Below are 16,716 nucleotides of genomic sequence, written 5' to 3'. Positions count from 1 at the left end.
AAAATAGTTGGACTTCTAAAATGTAATTTTATATTTAAAAATTATTTAATTAATCTATCAGTGAATACCTGCAACATATTCAGCACAAAGATAAGCCAAATCACAAACCTGAGGAACAAGGCAATGTCTTTAGATGGTGCGGATCAGTGATCCAGTCAGAGCCTAGATCTAAACTACATCAAATTGCCTGTGAAATGACTTGGAGAGGGCTGTATCTTCTGACAAAGGTTTTTTATTTTTTTTTTATTTTTTTTTTACATTTTTGCCTCAAAAACTTTTCTTATTTGTTTTTTGTTTAAATTTTGTTGGTTGCTAATGCCTTTGCCACATTAAGGATGGAACAATATCTGACATAATTTATTTTTTTATAACACAAAAAATATTTTAACAGGGTTGAAGACATTTATTTCCAGTATATGTGATTTTCTTGTGCGATGGTTTGACCCTTAATGCTTTTATGGCTATTTTTCTTGGATTACACTCTTGCTATTAATTTTTTCTCTCTTGACATGCTTGAATATGATTTCACACTGCATTTTAAATAAACATCTAGGCATGGAAAAGCTAGTGGCTACATTTTTATGGATTAAAGTATTTGTTAGTAGCTGCTAACTACAGTACGGACAAACTGTTCCTATTCCAAAACATTACAGTGGGTCTAAATGTCATTATTTGTCTGTGTGAATAGCTTGTTGCTTAGTAGTCTCGATTGTTTTCTGCTACACCATGTAGTGTTGGACAAGTGTATACAGCAGGTGACAGGGCTACCAGGTTACTGACTGTTTACAAAATATTAATTGTGTCGGACCATGCACCCGCAAGTATGTCATTTGTAAAGGGAAAATAGATCTAATATGTAATGCTTGAACAGGGTTCAGTGGGACAAGGTTATGGTTATATAACTGCACTTGACCTTGCTCAGTAGAAATCCAAATTACAATATGGCGGGTTTGTTTAGCTAAAACCTTAAAACATACTAAATTCATCCCTCATCAGTGTTCTTGAACCATTTGTGAGCTGTTTTTCATCGTTTTATATTATTGTTTATTAGATCTGGTTACCTATGTATTCTTTAAAACTGGTACGTACTTTATAAAACACACAAGACCATACCACCTTTTGCAATTCTACTATTTCTGGTGTTGGCCATTGTGGTGCCATATTTATTATTGACTCAGAGTCTATTGGCAATGGTCTTGGTCTTGCCAAAGGTGGTCAAAAACTCAATGGTACCTATACCTGAAATACACCCTTGATGGGAAATTGTTATCTCTGAGGGAAGCATGCACACACATTCACATTTTAAGGCAATATAGTGCAACCAATCTACCTTTCAGTATGCTTTGGTGAGGGAGGACTAAATGAAAAAACTTGGAGGAAATCATTGTAAGCATTTGGAAAACATGTAAAAGTCTGCACAGAGTGCAGGATCGACAGGAGAGCCTGGAAGTGTGAGACTGCTCTACTACTGCTCAAACATATTTTCCTAGTTATAATCAGGCCTTGAAAATCAGTTGACACTTAAATAACTGAACCTATCTATTGTTGATATGTTTGTATATATTGACGTTATAAATAGAGTTAATAGTTAGAAATACAGTTTTTAAATATTGCACCTGAATTTTTTTAATAAGATATGCTCTCTAAAGAGCTAAAAGAAACGCCCTTAATAGGTTGCCAAACGCAAAAGCTGCTAAATTGTGTCTCTGGCGCCATCTGCTGTTTATGATGTGTTATAGAACATGTTTATGTTTAGAACTTCTGTTATAACTTTTCCATATAAATTGGTTAAATATGTACAAAATGTACAAAATATTCAATGACCATTGAAAGTTGTATACAGAAAGCTTGTATTTGAACAGTAAATCACTAAGTGAAACCTAACACGCTGACTCATTAGTAACGTCATAATGTGTCGGTCAGATCTTGCGAAGTGCGCTTGCAGTCTCCTCGATCGCTTCTCGTGGCTCGTTGGGAGGTGGGATCTTCAGGTCAGTTGGCTCCACCCCCCAGATTTGAGTGGCATATTCTGTGATAGTGCGGTCACTGGAGAACTTTCCAGAAGCGGCAATGTTTTGAATGACTGTTTGCGTCCACTTTTTCTGATCCTGATACACAAATAAATTGTTATAGATAAAAGCATGCATTATATATATTCATGATCTTTTAAAGTAGTTTGAGAATTTAAGAAGATGGTTGTATATGAATTAGAGATGTTTTTTGAGTATGTTTTACCTGATACAGAACACTGACTCTATCCTGGCATCTAACATAGGACTCATAGTCAGCAAAGACTTTAAAGCTGAAAGACAAAAAAAAAATTTGCAATGACACCAAAGTAAATATATAACAAAGATATAAAATAAATCTGATGTGTGTATATGATGTACCGGTCATGGTTAAAGAGCATGTTGATGATGTCACTAAACAGTTCTGGTTGTTTGGGTGAGAAGTAGCCACTTTTAATCTGGTTAATGACTTGCTTTAGCTCTGGGATGCTCTTGTAATAATGCATTGCATCATATCTACAACAAAAAATAGGCACAGACATAGAATAAGTTCATCATACTGCCACTGACTCTCTCTCTCTCTCTCTCTCTCTCTCTCTCTCTCTCTCTCTCGTTCTCAATACCCCTTCTGGTCCATGGCTGCCACTTCTTCCACAGCCATGCCAAAGATAAAGATGTTTTCCTGGCCTGCTTCCTCTGCCATCTCTACGTTGGCCCCATCCATTGTGCCGATAGTCAGAGCACCATTTAGCATGAACTTCATGTTTCCTGTGCCTGATGCCTCTGTGCCTGCAGTTGAGATTTGCTCAGAGAGATCTGTTGCAGGGATCACTGTACAAACACACACACACACACACACACACACACACACACACACACACACACACACACACACACACACACATACATACATACACACACACAGGGAAAGCGCAAGAGAGATAGAGAGAAAGTTTTCAGGGGGTCAAGCTAGCAATTAGAGTAAGCAAAGTTATATATTAGGGCTATCAAAATTAACACGTTAACACAAATTACTTTAAACATCACAATTTTTTGCTATTAATGCATTTCTGTTTGGCCATTCTTTTATCAAAAATATAAATAAATAATTATAAAAGAGGCAAAGTTAAAACCTTCAACCTAACACACATTTATTCATGATGTCGTTTCTTTACTCAGATATAAAAAAGATATATATATATAAAAGATTATATATATATATATATATATATATAATATATATATATATATATATATATATATATATATATATATATATATATATATATATATATATAATATATATATTATATATATATATATATTATATATATATATATATATATATATATATATATATATATATATATATATATATATATATATATATCTTCTTCTTTTTTTTTCGGCTGCTCCCATTAGGGGTCGCCACAGCGGATCATCCGTCTCCTATATATATATATATATATATATATATATATATATATATATATATATATATATATATATATATATATATATATGTTATATATATATATATATATATGTATATATATATATATATATATATATATATATATATATAAATATAAATATATATATATATATATATATATATATATATATATATATATAATATATATATATATATATATATATATATATATATATATTATTAACCCAGCCATTAGGGGGGCACAAGCCAGTGTACTCTTAGTGCCGGTCCCAAGCCCGGGTAAATGGGGAGGGTTGCGTTAGGAAGGGCATCCAGCGTAAAACATGTGCCAAATCAAATATGCGGATCACAAATGAGAATTTCATACCGGATCGGTCGAGGCCCGGGTTAACAACGACCGCCACAGGTATCGTTAGCCGACAGGGTACCGGTGGAAATTGGGCTACTGTTGGCCGAAGGAGGAGAAGGAGAGGAGGAAGGCGTCTACAGAGACGGCAGGAAAAGGAGCAGTGTAGGAGAGTAGAGGTTCGGGTTGGTACTTTAAATGTTGGTACTATGACGGGTAAAGGGAGAGAGATAGCTGATATGATGGAGAGGAGAAAGGTAGATGTGTTGTGTGTTCAGGAGACCAAGTGGAAAGGGAGTAAGGCCAGGAACATTGGAGGTGGGTTTAAACTGTTTTATCATGGTGTGGATGGGAAGAGAAATGGTGTAGGGGTGATTCTGAAGGAAGCGTACAGTAAGAGTGTAGTGGAGGTGAAGAGAGTTTCTGATAGGGTGATGATCGTGAAGGTGGAAGTTGAAGGGATGATGATAAATGTCATCAGTGCCTATGCTCCACAAGTTGGCTGTGAGATGGAGGAGAAAGAAAGATTCTGGAGTGAATTAGATGAAGTGGTAGATGGTGTACCTAGGAAAGAACGATTGGTGATTGGGGCAGACTTTAATGGGCATGTAGGTGAAGGGAACAGAGGTGATGAGGAGGTGATGGGTAGGTATGGTTTTAAGGAGAGGAATGTGGAAGGGCAGATGGTGGTAGATTTTGCTAAAAGGATGGAAATGGCAGTGGTGAACACGTATTTTAAGAAGAAGGAGGATCATAGGGTGACGTATAAGAGTGGAGGAAGGTGCACACAGGTGGATTATCTTCTGTGTAGGAGATGCAACCTGAAGGAGATTGGAGACTGTAAGGTGTTGGCGGGGGACAGTGTAGCTAGACAGCATCGGATGGTGGTCTGTAGGATGGTTTTGGAGGCGAAGAAGAAGAGGAGGAAAGTAAGGTTTGAAAGAAGAATAAGATGGTGGAAACTGAAGGAGGAAGAGTGTAGTGTGAGGTTCAGGGAAGAGGTCAGACAGGGGCTCGGTGGTGGTGAAGAGGTGCCGGATGATTGGGCAACTACTGCAGGAGTGATGAGGGAGGCAGCTAGAAAAGTACTTGGTGTGACATCTGGAAATAGAAAGCAAGACAAGGAGACGTGGTGGTGGAATGAGGAAGTGCAGGAGAGCATTAGGGGGAAGAGGTTGGCAAAACAGAAGTGGGATCGACAGAGTGATGAGAAAAGTAGGCAGGAGTACAAGGAGATGCGGCAGCAGGTTAAAAGGGATGTGGCGAAAGCCAAGGAAAAGGCATATGAGGAACTGTATAAGAGGTTGGACACTAAGGAAGGAGAAAAGGATTTATACCGATTGGCCAAGCAGAGGGACCGAGCTGGGAAGGATGTACTGCAAGTTAGAGCAATAAAGGATGGAGAGGGAAATGTGTTGACTAGTGAGGAGAGTGTGTTGAGAAGATGGAGGGAGTATTTTGAGCAGCTGATGAATGAGGAAAATCAGAGAGAGAGAAGGTTGGAGGATGTGGAGTTAGTGAAGCAGGATGTAGATAGGATTAGTAAGGAGGAAGTGAGAGCAGCGATTAAGAGGATGAAGAATGGAAAGTCGGTTGGACCAGATGACATACCGGTAGAAGCGTGGAGATGTTTAGGAGAGATGGCAGTGGAGTTTTTAACCAGATTGTTTAACAGGATTCTGGAAGGGGAGAGGATGCCTGAGGAATGGAGAAGGAGTGTGCTGGTACCGATCTTTAAGCATAAGGGAGATGTGCAGACCTGCAGTAACTACAGGGGAATTAAGTTGATCAGTCACACCATGAAGTTATGGGAAAGAGTAGTGGAAGCCAGGCTGAGAGAAGAGGTGACCATCTGTGAGCAACAGTATGGTTTCATGCCGAGGAAGAGCACCACAGATGCCTTATTTGCTTTAAGGATGTTGATGGAGAAGTATAGAGAAGGACAGAAGGAGCTGCATTGTGTATTTGTGGATTTAGAGAAAGCGTACGACAGGGTGCCGAGAGAGGAGTTGTGGTATTGTATGAGGAAGTCTGGTGTGTCAGAGAAGTATGTGAGGGTGGTGCAGGACATGTATGAGGACAGTGTGACGGCAGTAAAGTGTGCAGTAGGTACGACAGACTGGTTCAGGGTGAAGGTTGGACTGCATCAAGGATCGGCCCTGAGCCCTTTCCTGTTTGCAGTGGTGATGGACAGGTTGACGGACGAGGTCAGACAGGAGTCTCCCTGGACTATGATGTTTGCAGATGATATTGTGATTTGTGGTGAGAGTAGAGAGCAGGTTGAGAAGAGCCTGGAGAGGTGGAGATATGCGCTGGAGAGAAGGGGAATGAAAGTCAGTAGGAGTAAAACAGAGTACATGTGTGTAAATAAGAGGGAGGGCAGTGGAGTGATGCGGTTGCAGGGAGAAGAGGTGGAGAAGGTGGAGGAGTTCAGGTACCTGGGGTCAACAGTGCAAAGTAATGGAGAGTGTGTTAGGGAAGTAAAGAAAAGAGTGCAGGCAGGGTGGAGTGGGTGGAGAAGAGTGACAGGAGTGATTTGTGATAGAAGAGTATCTGCAAGAATGAAAGGGAAAGTTTATAGGACTGTGGTGAGACCTGCGATGTTGTATGGATTAGAGACAGTGGCATTAAGTAAAAAACAGGAGGTGGAGCTGGAGGTAGCGGAGCTGAAGATGTTGAGGTTTTCGTTGGGAGTGACGAGGATGGACAAGATTAGAAATGAGTTTATTAGAGGGACAGCACATGTAGGATGTTTTGGTGACAAGGTGAGGGAGGCGAGATTGAGATGGTTTGGACATGTGCAGAGAAGGGACATGAATTATATTGGTAGAAAAATGCTGAAGATGGAGCCACCAGGTAGGAGGAAAAGAGGAAGGCCAAGGAGGAGGTTCATGGATGTGGTGAGGGAAGACATGCAGGTAGTTGGTGTAAAAGAGGCAGATATAGAGGACAGGGTGGTATGGAGACGGATGATCCGCTGTGGCGACCCCTAATGGGAGCAGCCGAAAGAAGAAGAAGAAGAAGAAGAAGATATATATATATATTACAGAAAATAATACAATGCAAACATATTTTATATACTGCCCATCTCTTGTGTAGTGGCCACCTGGCAGCTTTTAGAGCAAACACATAACTTCTATTGTGTCTGATATTTACCTTTCTCTGCCAGGGACACTCTGTAGTTTTCCAGAAAAATGACTTTTAGCTTGTTACCAATAATGGGGTCATTATTGACCACATCTGCAACAGTGGTGATGAGTTTAATGATCATCTTAGCCATGTAATATCCAGGTGCAGCCTATGTACAAATAAACATAATGTACAAATTAATATACATATAGATAGGCTGGTTTTAGTGTTTCAGAAAAGGCTGATCTCTTGGAATTATCACAACAGTCTCTAGAATTTACACTGAAGGGTACATTAAACTAAAACATCCACAAATTGTATGGCCAGACTGGTTCAACCTGAAAGATAATCTGCTACTTTTGACTCCAAACTTTGTTTCCCTGGCCCTTGAAAAGCACTAGTATAGTTTTTTTTATTACTCATATATCACTCATACAAGAGTCTTCTGTCTGTCATGCGAAAGATGCAGTCAGGTGTCTTTGAGAGAAACCAAGAGAAAACTGGCTAAATGTGTAGCTGTAAAGTCTTAAGAATTTCTTCTTTTCAGTTGTAAGCCACTTCAATATCCTTAGATATTTTGATTGAGTATTAAACTGTGTGTGTCAACACAGCCATTAGGGTTGCACCAGCCAGTGCACTCTTAGTGCTGGTCACAAGCCGCAACTAATAGGGAGGGTTGCGTTAGAAAGGGCATCCAGCGTAAAACATGCCAAATCAAATATGCGGATCACAAACCTGAATTTCATACCCGATCGGTCGAGGCCAGGGTTACCACTGACCAAAACAGGTATCGTTAGCCAACATGGTACCGGTGGAAATTAGGCTACTGTTGGCAGAAGGAGGAGAAGGAGAGGAGGAAGACGTCTACAGAAACAGCAGGGAAAGTAGAAGTATAGGAGAGTGGAAGTTAGGGTTAGTGAGAGGGTTAGCTGATATGATGGAGCGGAGAATGGTAGATATGTTGTGTGTTCAGAAGACCAAGTAAAAAGGGAGTAAGACCAGGAACATTGAAGGGGGTTTAAATTGTTTTATAATGGTTTGATGATAATGGTTTAAGGTTTGATGATAAATGTCATCAGTGCTTATGCTCCACAAGTGGGCTGTGAGATGGAGGAGAAGAAAAAATTCTGGAGTGAGTTAGATGAAGTGGTAGAAGGGGTACCTAGGAATGAAAGATTGGTGATTCAGGCAGATTTCAATGGCCATATAGGTGAAGGGAACAGAGGTGATAAGGAGGTGATGGGTAGGTATGGTCTTAAGGAGAGGAATGTGGAAGGGCAGATAGTTGTAGATTTTGCTAAAAGGATGGAAATGGCAGTGATGAATACGTATTTTGAGATGAAGATAGGGTGACGTATAAGAGTGGAGGAAGGTGCACACAGGTGGGCTATGTTCTATGTAGGAGATGCAAACATAAAGAGATTGGAGACTGTAAGGTGTTGGCAGGGGACAGTGTAGCTAGAAAACATCGGATGGTGATCTGTACAATTGCTTTGAAGGTGAAGAAGAAGAGGAGGAGAGTGAAAAAAATAATAAGATGGTGGAAACTAAAGGAGGAAAACTGTAGTCTGAGATTCAGAGAAGAGGTCAGACAGGGGCTTGGTGGTGGTAAAGAGGTGCTGAATGATGGACCAACTACTGCAGAAGTGATAATTGAGACAGCTAGGCAGGTACTTCGGGAATACATTATGGTTAAGAGTAGTGGAAGCCAGGCTGAGAGAAGAGGTGACCATCTATGAGAAACAGTTGGGTTTCATGCCGAGGAAGAGCACCACAGACGCAATATTTGCTTTGAAAATGTTGATGGAAAAGTATAGAGAAGTTCAGAAGGAGTTACATTGTTTAAGGAAGTCAGGCGTGGCAGAGAAGTATGTGAGGGTGGGGCAGGACATGTATGAGGACAGTGGGACAGCAGTGAAGTGTGCAGTAGAAACGACAGACTGGTTCAAGGTGGAGGTTAGATTTCATCAATCGGCTCTGACTCCTTCCTGTTTGCAGTGGTGATGGACAGGTTGACGGATGAGGTCATACAGGAGTCTCCATGGACTATGCTGTTTGTGGATGATATTGTGATTAGTGATGAGATTAGGGAGCAGGTTGAGAAAAGCCTGGAGAGGTGGAGGCACGCGCTGAAGAGAAGGAAAATAAAAGACAGAGACAGAGAGAAATGAGTTTTTGATTCCAGTGTACCTGGAATCAACAGTGCAAAGTAATGAAGAGTGTGTTACAGTAGTAAAGAAAAGATTGCAGGCAGGGTGGAGTTGGTGGAGAAAAGTGGCAGGAGTGATTTGTGATAGAAGGGTAACTGCAAGAGTGAAAGGTAGGTGGAGCTGGAGGTAGCAGAGCTGAAGATGTTGAGGTTTTCATTGGGAGTGACGAGCATGGATAGAATTAGAAATTAGTTTATTAGAGGCACTGCGCATGTAGGGTGTTTTAGAGACAAAGTGAAAGAGGATAGATTGAGATGTTTAGGACATGTGCAAAGGAGGGACATGGGTTATATCGGTAGAAGAATGCTGAGAATAGAGCCACCAGAGAGGCGGAAAAGAGAAAGACCAAGAGGGAGGCTTATGGATGTGGTAAGGGAAGATATGCAGGTAGTTGGTTTGAAAAAGGCAGATGTAGAGGACAGAGTAGTATGGAGACGGATGAACCGCTGTGGCGACCTCTAAAGAGAGCAGCCGTAAGAAGAAGAAGATTAAACTGTGTCACCTTGCCACCAATAATCACAGTGCGTGGTACAAATGGTGCTGCTGGTCTGCTCTTAATGCCTGAGAAAACAGACAAAACATCATCACAGAAAACATTTGAGCATCATGTCTAATATATACCTGATTGTGCCTGAATAATGTGTGTGCATTTTGCAGTTACAGAGCTTAGAAAGTTAACATACTGTCTGTTAATGCATGTGTATATGTTAATACATACGGTTGTACATGGTGATGATATGCAGGCAATTGAGGAGCTGTCGTTTGTACTCATGAATTCTTTTCACCTGAACATCGAACATAGAAGCAGGGTTTATCTCCACTTGGTACTTTCTCTCCAAGTACTCAGCAAACTTCCGCTTGTTGTCCTAAACAAACATACACACACACACACACACACACACACACACACACAGACACACACACACACACACACACACACACACACACACACACACAATAGGCAAATGATCAATAACCATAATGAAAGCACTGCTGAAGTTACATCTCTACTGCTTTTTGCACATTGTACATACACCCTGAATATGAGTATTCATAGTGTGTGTCCCCACCTGTTTGACTTTAGATACATCTCTGATAAATGCATTATCATCCACCAGATCATTCAGCTTCTGTAACTGCATCAGGTCTTTTACATAGTCTTCTCCAATCACCTACGCACAAAGACAACAGAAGATCAACGGAAAAAAGGTTTAATTGCTCTCATAAATCAGCTACACACTAGAGATAATTTTTATAAAACTTTCTTTCGGCTTCTCCCATTAGAGGTTGCCACAGCGGACCATCCACATGTTTGATTTGGCACGTTTTCTAGAGATCATTTTTATAATAAAATAAATAAATAAATAAATATATATATTTAAAAAACTGTTTCTGTCCAAATTTAAAGAAGTTTGCTTAGAACTGCTTGCCTTGTTTTGTAGCGGTTCTTTCTCTTATTTATTTATTTTACTAATGACTTTAGGTTCCTTACTACCTATCTTATCTTAAATATATCACAGTGAGGTCAGACCTTACACCAATCAAAATGTCTGTGATTAATACAGACACATGAAAAAACAGGGATTTGGCAGAGGCGTAGAGAGTCAATCCAACAATTCTTCCATAGAATCGCTATTGTATATAATACTGCAAGATCTTCAGGGACTTTATCACTTAGGACATTGCCAAGCAAGCAAACAGAGTGCATCGCTTCATGCACTCTGTTTATTTCCATAAAGTAGATTTTACATCGTTACTACTACTAGATTTGATTTTATGAACATGTAGATGTGCAAATCTAAACCTCAAATGAAGTAGGTAGCTCATGCAATTCATGACTGGAATGCAAGTCATAGTTGTCTTTTTTATAAGAAATAAATATTTCTGCATTTAAAAAAATTTAAATACTCAAATAACATTTCTTCTGCACACTACCTCTGCGATCAGGTCGGCCAGTCCAGGGTTGCACAGCAGGAGCCAACGCCGTGGAGTAATTCCATTTGTTTTATTCTGGAACTTTTCTTCTTCCAATTCACTGAAATCTTGGAATCTAACGAAAGGAAAAAAACTAAACGTTGATGATCATGTGTGCCAGGGTATATTCTACTGCTTAGATGGTAATAAACATTTATACATAGGCTTATTCTTTATATGAATCTCATCTTTTTTGATATCATTAAATTATAGGAATTTGTGATGATCTCGGCTTGATCTGGGTGCGTGACTCACACTTCATTTTTGATGATGTCAGAGTGAATCTCAGCAACTCCATTAACAGCATGGGATCCAACAATGCACAGGTGAGCCATGTTCACTTTCTTCCCACCATCCTCTTCAATTAGAGACATTCTACGCAAACGATCCATATCCCCAGGGAACAGGGATGCTATGTGCTACAAAAACACAAATACACAGCAGCTTTCAGTTTCTATTTAAAATCAGATTGCAAGAAATCTGTGATTTGTATGTCCACACTCACATCGAGGTGTATCTGGTTTATTTTGTAGATGATTTGCAAGTGGCGTGGTAGAAGTTTCTCCAGCAGTTGAACAGGCCAGCGCTCTAGAGCCTCAGGGAGCACGGTGTGATTGGTGTATGCGAAGGTGCGTTTAGTGAGATCCCAAGCCTACACACAGAAGTGGTTTCTCAAAAAGCCTCTTTATTCAGCCAATTTGCTAAATACTAAAAACTGAGTTTGATAGTAGCCCTGATATTATTCTTATTATTTTTCAGATCTTAATAGGTTTTTGTTAATATGAACAACTATTAGATAAAGACTTCTATATATGCATGTGTCTCTTACTGTGCCCCATTCCAACTTCTCAATGTCCACTAAGATCCTCATTAGCTCAGGGATGGCCATGGCAGGGTGTGTGTCATTCAGTTGGATGGCCACCTGAGGCATAGATACACGCAATGATTAACGCCACTGTTTTCCAAAACCAGATTGAGCTACGATAGTTCAGATGGTACGTGGGTAGAAAGTGTGACGGCAAAAAATCTTTTACAGCATAGGTGCCAGAGCATCACAAATAAGGGGCCAGTGTGGATGATGGATGAAAGGGTGAAAGAATTTATGCATAATAAAACGTAAATGTTGGCATATACTGAATATTATGCCGTAATGACACTGCAAAGCAGCTGAACAGGATAAATTAAGAATTGAACCATAAATCATTTAAAGAATTTTTCATGCAGTCATGAATCACCAGGGGTTTGGCTCTGACTGCTTTGGAAGATATTACCACAGTAAATCAAATTTAAATTTTTTTCAAACCTGATGTAAGCTCTAATACAGATTGTACATAGTACAAGTAGACCCCAAAAAGTATGTTTTTTCCCTGCTTCAGCATCAAGGTTTAACAAACCTTTTCAGGAAAGCCGCTGAAGGACAGAGGGACAGTGCAATGCGTTTTTGATGTCTTAAACCGCCGAATCACGTCCTGCAGAGTTGCTGCCACTACAAAGTACTCCTGCTTCAGTCGCAGTTCCTTACCTTCAAAAAACTACAGGACAACAAAGTATTGTGTAATCCTACTACCACATTTGGTTTTCATTCTTCATTCTAAGAATGAACAGAGAATTCATTCATCCTGCACTGGTTCAGAAAAACTTGTCCAAGAAGTAATTTCCCTCTGTAAGTGTATCTAAAAGGATTAGATAGGCAGAACACACATTGTCATTGGGGTAGAGCACTCTGGAAATGTTCTCAGCCAGGTTCCGGTCCAAAACAGCCTGGATGTAATCCCCAATGTTGACTAAAGATAGAATAAATACACATGAAATAGAAATGTGTCATTATATAAAGCAAGTATGTGTAAGCATTACTAATCACCCACAGTCTCGAAGGTTGAAATCATTAGGGGCTCGTGCAGACCACAGTCGCATTGTATTTACAGTGTTGTTCATGTAGCCAGGAATGGGTGTGTCATAGGGCATAGCCAGTACCACCTGAAAGAAGACAACTTTCTAATATATTCAGCCGTATAACTATTTACACTCACATACTATTTTATTAGGAAATTCTGTATGTCTACTCATTATACAGTTATTTTATCAGTCATCCTTTTCGCAGCAGCAAAATGCCTATGATTATGCAAATACAGGATAAAGGTCCTGTTTGATGCTCACATAACAGATCAGAATTTTTAATGTTTTCTGCTGTGATCGCTCATTAACATTAGCTCATATTTGTGCATACTGAGAAACTTTTTTTTTTGCTCATCACAGTTGTGAAGAGTGATTATAAGTTTCCTCATCCTTATCCTCCATGCTAGTTGAAACCAATCTGCCCATTTACCTCCAACCTCTAGTTTTCCCTTCAGAACTGTGCTTCACTTAAGGTTTTTGGTTTATTAAATATTGTGCATGAAAATCCCAGGAGGTCAGCAGTTTTTAAATACTCAAACCAGCCTATCTGGTACCAATATCCATGCAACAATTAAAGGCACAGACACCTTTACCCCATTGTGATGTCTGATGTAAACATTAACTAAAGCTCTTGACCTGTATCTGCATGAATTAATGCACTAGGTCACTGACACTTAATTGGCTGCATAAATAAGCAGCAGTTAAGGTGTTCCAAGTTGCCAATAAGTGTAACTGGTTTATATAATTTGACATAGCATTGTTAAATAAAAAAATTGTTGGTGACAGTTTGTGCTTTTTAAGACCAGACCTGTGTATCGACCCATTTAGGTCCTTCTTCTGTCTCCTCTACTCGTCCATAAAAATGGACTGGCAACATGTACTCAGGACGGGCCTTCTCCCATGGGTTTCCATACCTGAGCCAATCATCAGCTTCTTCAGCCTAATGCACAAGACATCCATTCAAATGTTTTAAATATGACATCAGTATGCAAATGCAATGCAATTTTATGAATAACAAAATATACCACAATGTACTTTAGAAAGATATATATTGTTTTGAATGCCTTTCACAATATCTCTGTATGTGTGCAAACACATTTCTTTTGGTTAAAGTCCAAGTGTGTGTTTGCAGTTCTGCTCACAAAAGTTCTGTTCATGTGCTTTGTGAATAAAAAGGTTAAAAAATACAAGCCATGGATTTCTATTGGCTCGCCACTATCAGCAGCGTGACCCCTGTGCCCCGTGTGCACACACAGAAGTTACACTCCTGACACACAAACAGAGTAAGAGATAATAAGCAAGTGCAAGAGAGTAAAAGTCTGCATGGAAGATGGGTTTCTGACCTGCATGTTCCAAATACTTCTGAAGACTAGCTAATTTTGTATTTTGATGAGGCAGTGCCTTCAAAATAATCTTTTGAAGGCACTCAAAATTAATTAATTAAAATTAATTTTCTAAACTATATTCTGTATAGGTCTGCCAGCTCTATGTTGTTTAGTTGTCTCACGCAAACACACATATACAGTAACTGTGTGATATGCTGGAATACAATATAATATGATAGTCATAGCAGCTTTCAGTCTGGTTGTTTACCTGCCAGCCGTCTTTGATTTTCTGGTTGAAGATCCCATACTCGTAACGGATCCCATAACCATATGCGGCTAAGCCCAGAGTTGCCATAGAGTCCAGAAAACATGCTATAAACATGAAAACAATAAGCACATGTACATTGTCTTGAACAACTTTAGATAACTAAGTTTTATTGTTTTGTCTCCTAGAACTAAGTTTTGAGAATCAGGTGTATAAAATGTGGTTGGAAGGACTAATCAAGCTCCCTAGGTGGTTTGTAGCCTGTTTTTGTGATTGGATTCCATAGTGATAAAAAAAAATGTCTGTAGAAATAAATGTTAGTGTCTGTGTGTTGGGTTTGTACTGTATGAAATAAGTATTGATAATTTCCCATATTATGTCCTGTTATTCTCACATTCCACAATAACAAAAGTAACATTTGCAGTAACAGACGATGCGAAAGCCTTGTGGGAACTAAGAGGAACGAGAGCAGCAGGAGACACAGAAATTTAGAAGAAGGAAAATGGCAGATTGAGGCAGAGAATTGGAAAACTGTAAGACCTGCCAGCCGGCCTAGTCCTCCATTCCCTAATCCTGCATCCTCCTCCATATCCTCCAAATCCTCCATGTCCAAGCCCAACTAAAATGTAAAAAAGACAGTAAACAGTCCAGTCCATTCTGGATCATAAAAATCATGCATATTGAGTGTACTTACTGCAGCAAACACATTATCAGTGCTATCTTTCTCTTTTTTTGTCACACATTCTTACTTGATAGATGGCCTCATCACAGGCGTTCTGCAGTCCTAAATTGATCATGGTGTTCTGTAAAGCTCTACCCATATAGAACTCCAGGGAAAGGTAATACACACGCTGTAACACATCCGGTCAAAAAGATCAGAAAAGTGTTATATACTGAGCGTAACTGATATAGCCAATATTAGTATTTAATAGAAAAGCTGCAATTTCATTAGTTATGTAAACAGGTCAATTTTTCATATCATATGATTATGATTCACACACATACACACACAGACATACATATCATGTTGTGCTCGTCATCAATAACATGTTTTTTACAGTATCACATGAAATAGGTGTGAAGGCGAATTTCATCATCCAGTATATGACATCTTATGTAATCATGTGGAAAATAAAGCAACATGTACATACCTATATAACAAATGAAAAATGATTATGCCTTTATTTCTTTTTATAAAAATGTATGTCTACACACAGTATTCTATTCATTTCTAATAAATCCAGAAATACACAAAAGCATTAGTCCTTGTTTGGTATAAATATGGATTGATCTCAGACTTCTATTTGCCTCTACAGCGTCCAAAATTTAACCCCATCTTTAATCCCAAGTTAAAAACCAATACAAATAATATAGTTTCAGACATGTTTTAAGCATTATAATAAGTTAAAGTACACCACAATATGATTAACATAGGGTTAAAAGAACCAGGAAGTCAAGTAACCAAAAATAACTGTTCTATTGCATTTCTGTAAAGAATCTTTTTGTTTTACCATTTAGAGAATGACATTGTTTTCAGACTAAGGACACAATATAACCTGTAGAAATGGTTAAGTTTTGTTTCTGTTGGTTTCCTTGGTTCAAGTATTTACTCAGGATTCTGGAATAAGTCCTATCCTTCTGCCTTTATAAAACCTTAATCATAGGTGGACAACATCAAATAAAAAGTTGTCAGAAGGTCATCAGGAGAGTTGTATCCTCTTCATTTAGAATAAAACAAACCATAACAGCTAAAACAACCATCTACCTAGATGACCTGTAATCTCACCTTTGGGTCCTTCTCATAGTAGAACTGCTGGGTTCGGATCCAGCGACCAATCAGGTGATCCCTCACAGTGTGTGCTAAAGCATGATAATAATCAAGTGGTGTGGCCACATTCCTGTCCTTTACCAGGGTGAAATGCAAATGGCGATTGAAGCCTTTTTTGAGCTCAGCAACATTTTCCACCCCAACAATCCCGCGGATGCTAATCTGCTTGCGTTTCTCCTGGTCAGTGAGCGGCGTGGCCATGCTGAGGGTCTGTCGTTCTGGAAGACACTGTTAGAAGTGTGGGATTTTTTAATGTGAACTTTAGTCTAGGTTAAACA

At 39.1% G+C, this 16,716-nt stretch overlaps 1 protein-coding gene and 1 long non-coding RNA gene across 2 annotated transcripts in view; one reads left to right on the top strand and one right to left on the bottom strand.

The window, feature by feature from the left end:
* LOC310724441 overlaps positions 1-6,730 on the top strand; it is a 158,360-nt gene extending 151,630 nt beyond the window's left edge. Inside the window, exon 3 of the long non-coding RNA XR_014533060.1 lies at positions 6,616-6,730. This is a non-coding gene — a long non-coding RNA (uncharacterized lncRNA). The remainder of the gene's footprint in view (positions 1-6,615) is intronic.
* Positions 1,834-16,688, bottom strand: pygl (phosphorylase, glycogen, liver). Its single transcript, XM_083538322.1, has 20 exons — positions 16,397-16,688; positions 15,360-15,461; positions 15,151-15,229; positions 14,614-14,717; positions 13,829-13,960; positions 12,990-13,101; positions 12,826-12,908; positions 12,519-12,656; positions 11,954-12,046; positions 11,630-11,776; positions 11,380-11,543; positions 11,086-11,200; positions 10,221-10,322; positions 9,869-10,016; positions 9,653-9,711; positions 6,968-7,109; positions 2,633-2,840; positions 2,391-2,525; positions 2,236-2,302; positions 1,834-2,108 (listed from the first exon to the last, which is right to left on the bottom strand). The coding sequence occupies exons 1-20, from the start codon at positions 16,637-16,639 to the stop codon at positions 1,920-1,922; spliced, it is 2,562 nt and encodes an 853-aa protein (XP_083394448.1). The 5' UTR covers positions 16,640-16,688; the 3' UTR covers positions 1,834-1,919.
* Positions 16,689-16,716: the final 28 nt, after the last annotated feature.

This window comes from Silurus aristotelis, assembly GCF_946808225.1.
Source record: "Silurus aristotelis genome assembly, chromosome: 4".
Classification (NCBI taxonomy): domain Eukaryota; kingdom Metazoa; phylum Chordata; class Actinopteri; order Siluriformes; family Siluridae; genus Silurus; species Silurus aristotelis.
The sequence above is the reverse complement of the archived record's forward strand: the minus strand, read 5'-3'. Positions and strand labels throughout refer to the sequence as shown.

Coding starts and splice junctions, on each gene's coding strand:
- pygl (XM_083538322.1), bottom strand. CDS start 16,639: ATGGCCACGCCGCTCACTGACCAGGAGAAACGCAAGCAGATTAGCATC. Junction 15,230..15,359: donor GTGATGAGGCCATCTATCAA/GTAAGAATGTGT, acceptor TTTACATTTTAG/TTGGGCTTGGACATGGAGGA. Junction 7,110..9,652: donor CTGTGATTATTGGTGGCAAG/GTGACACAGTTT, acceptor ATTTGTACATAG/GCTGCACCTGGATATTACAT.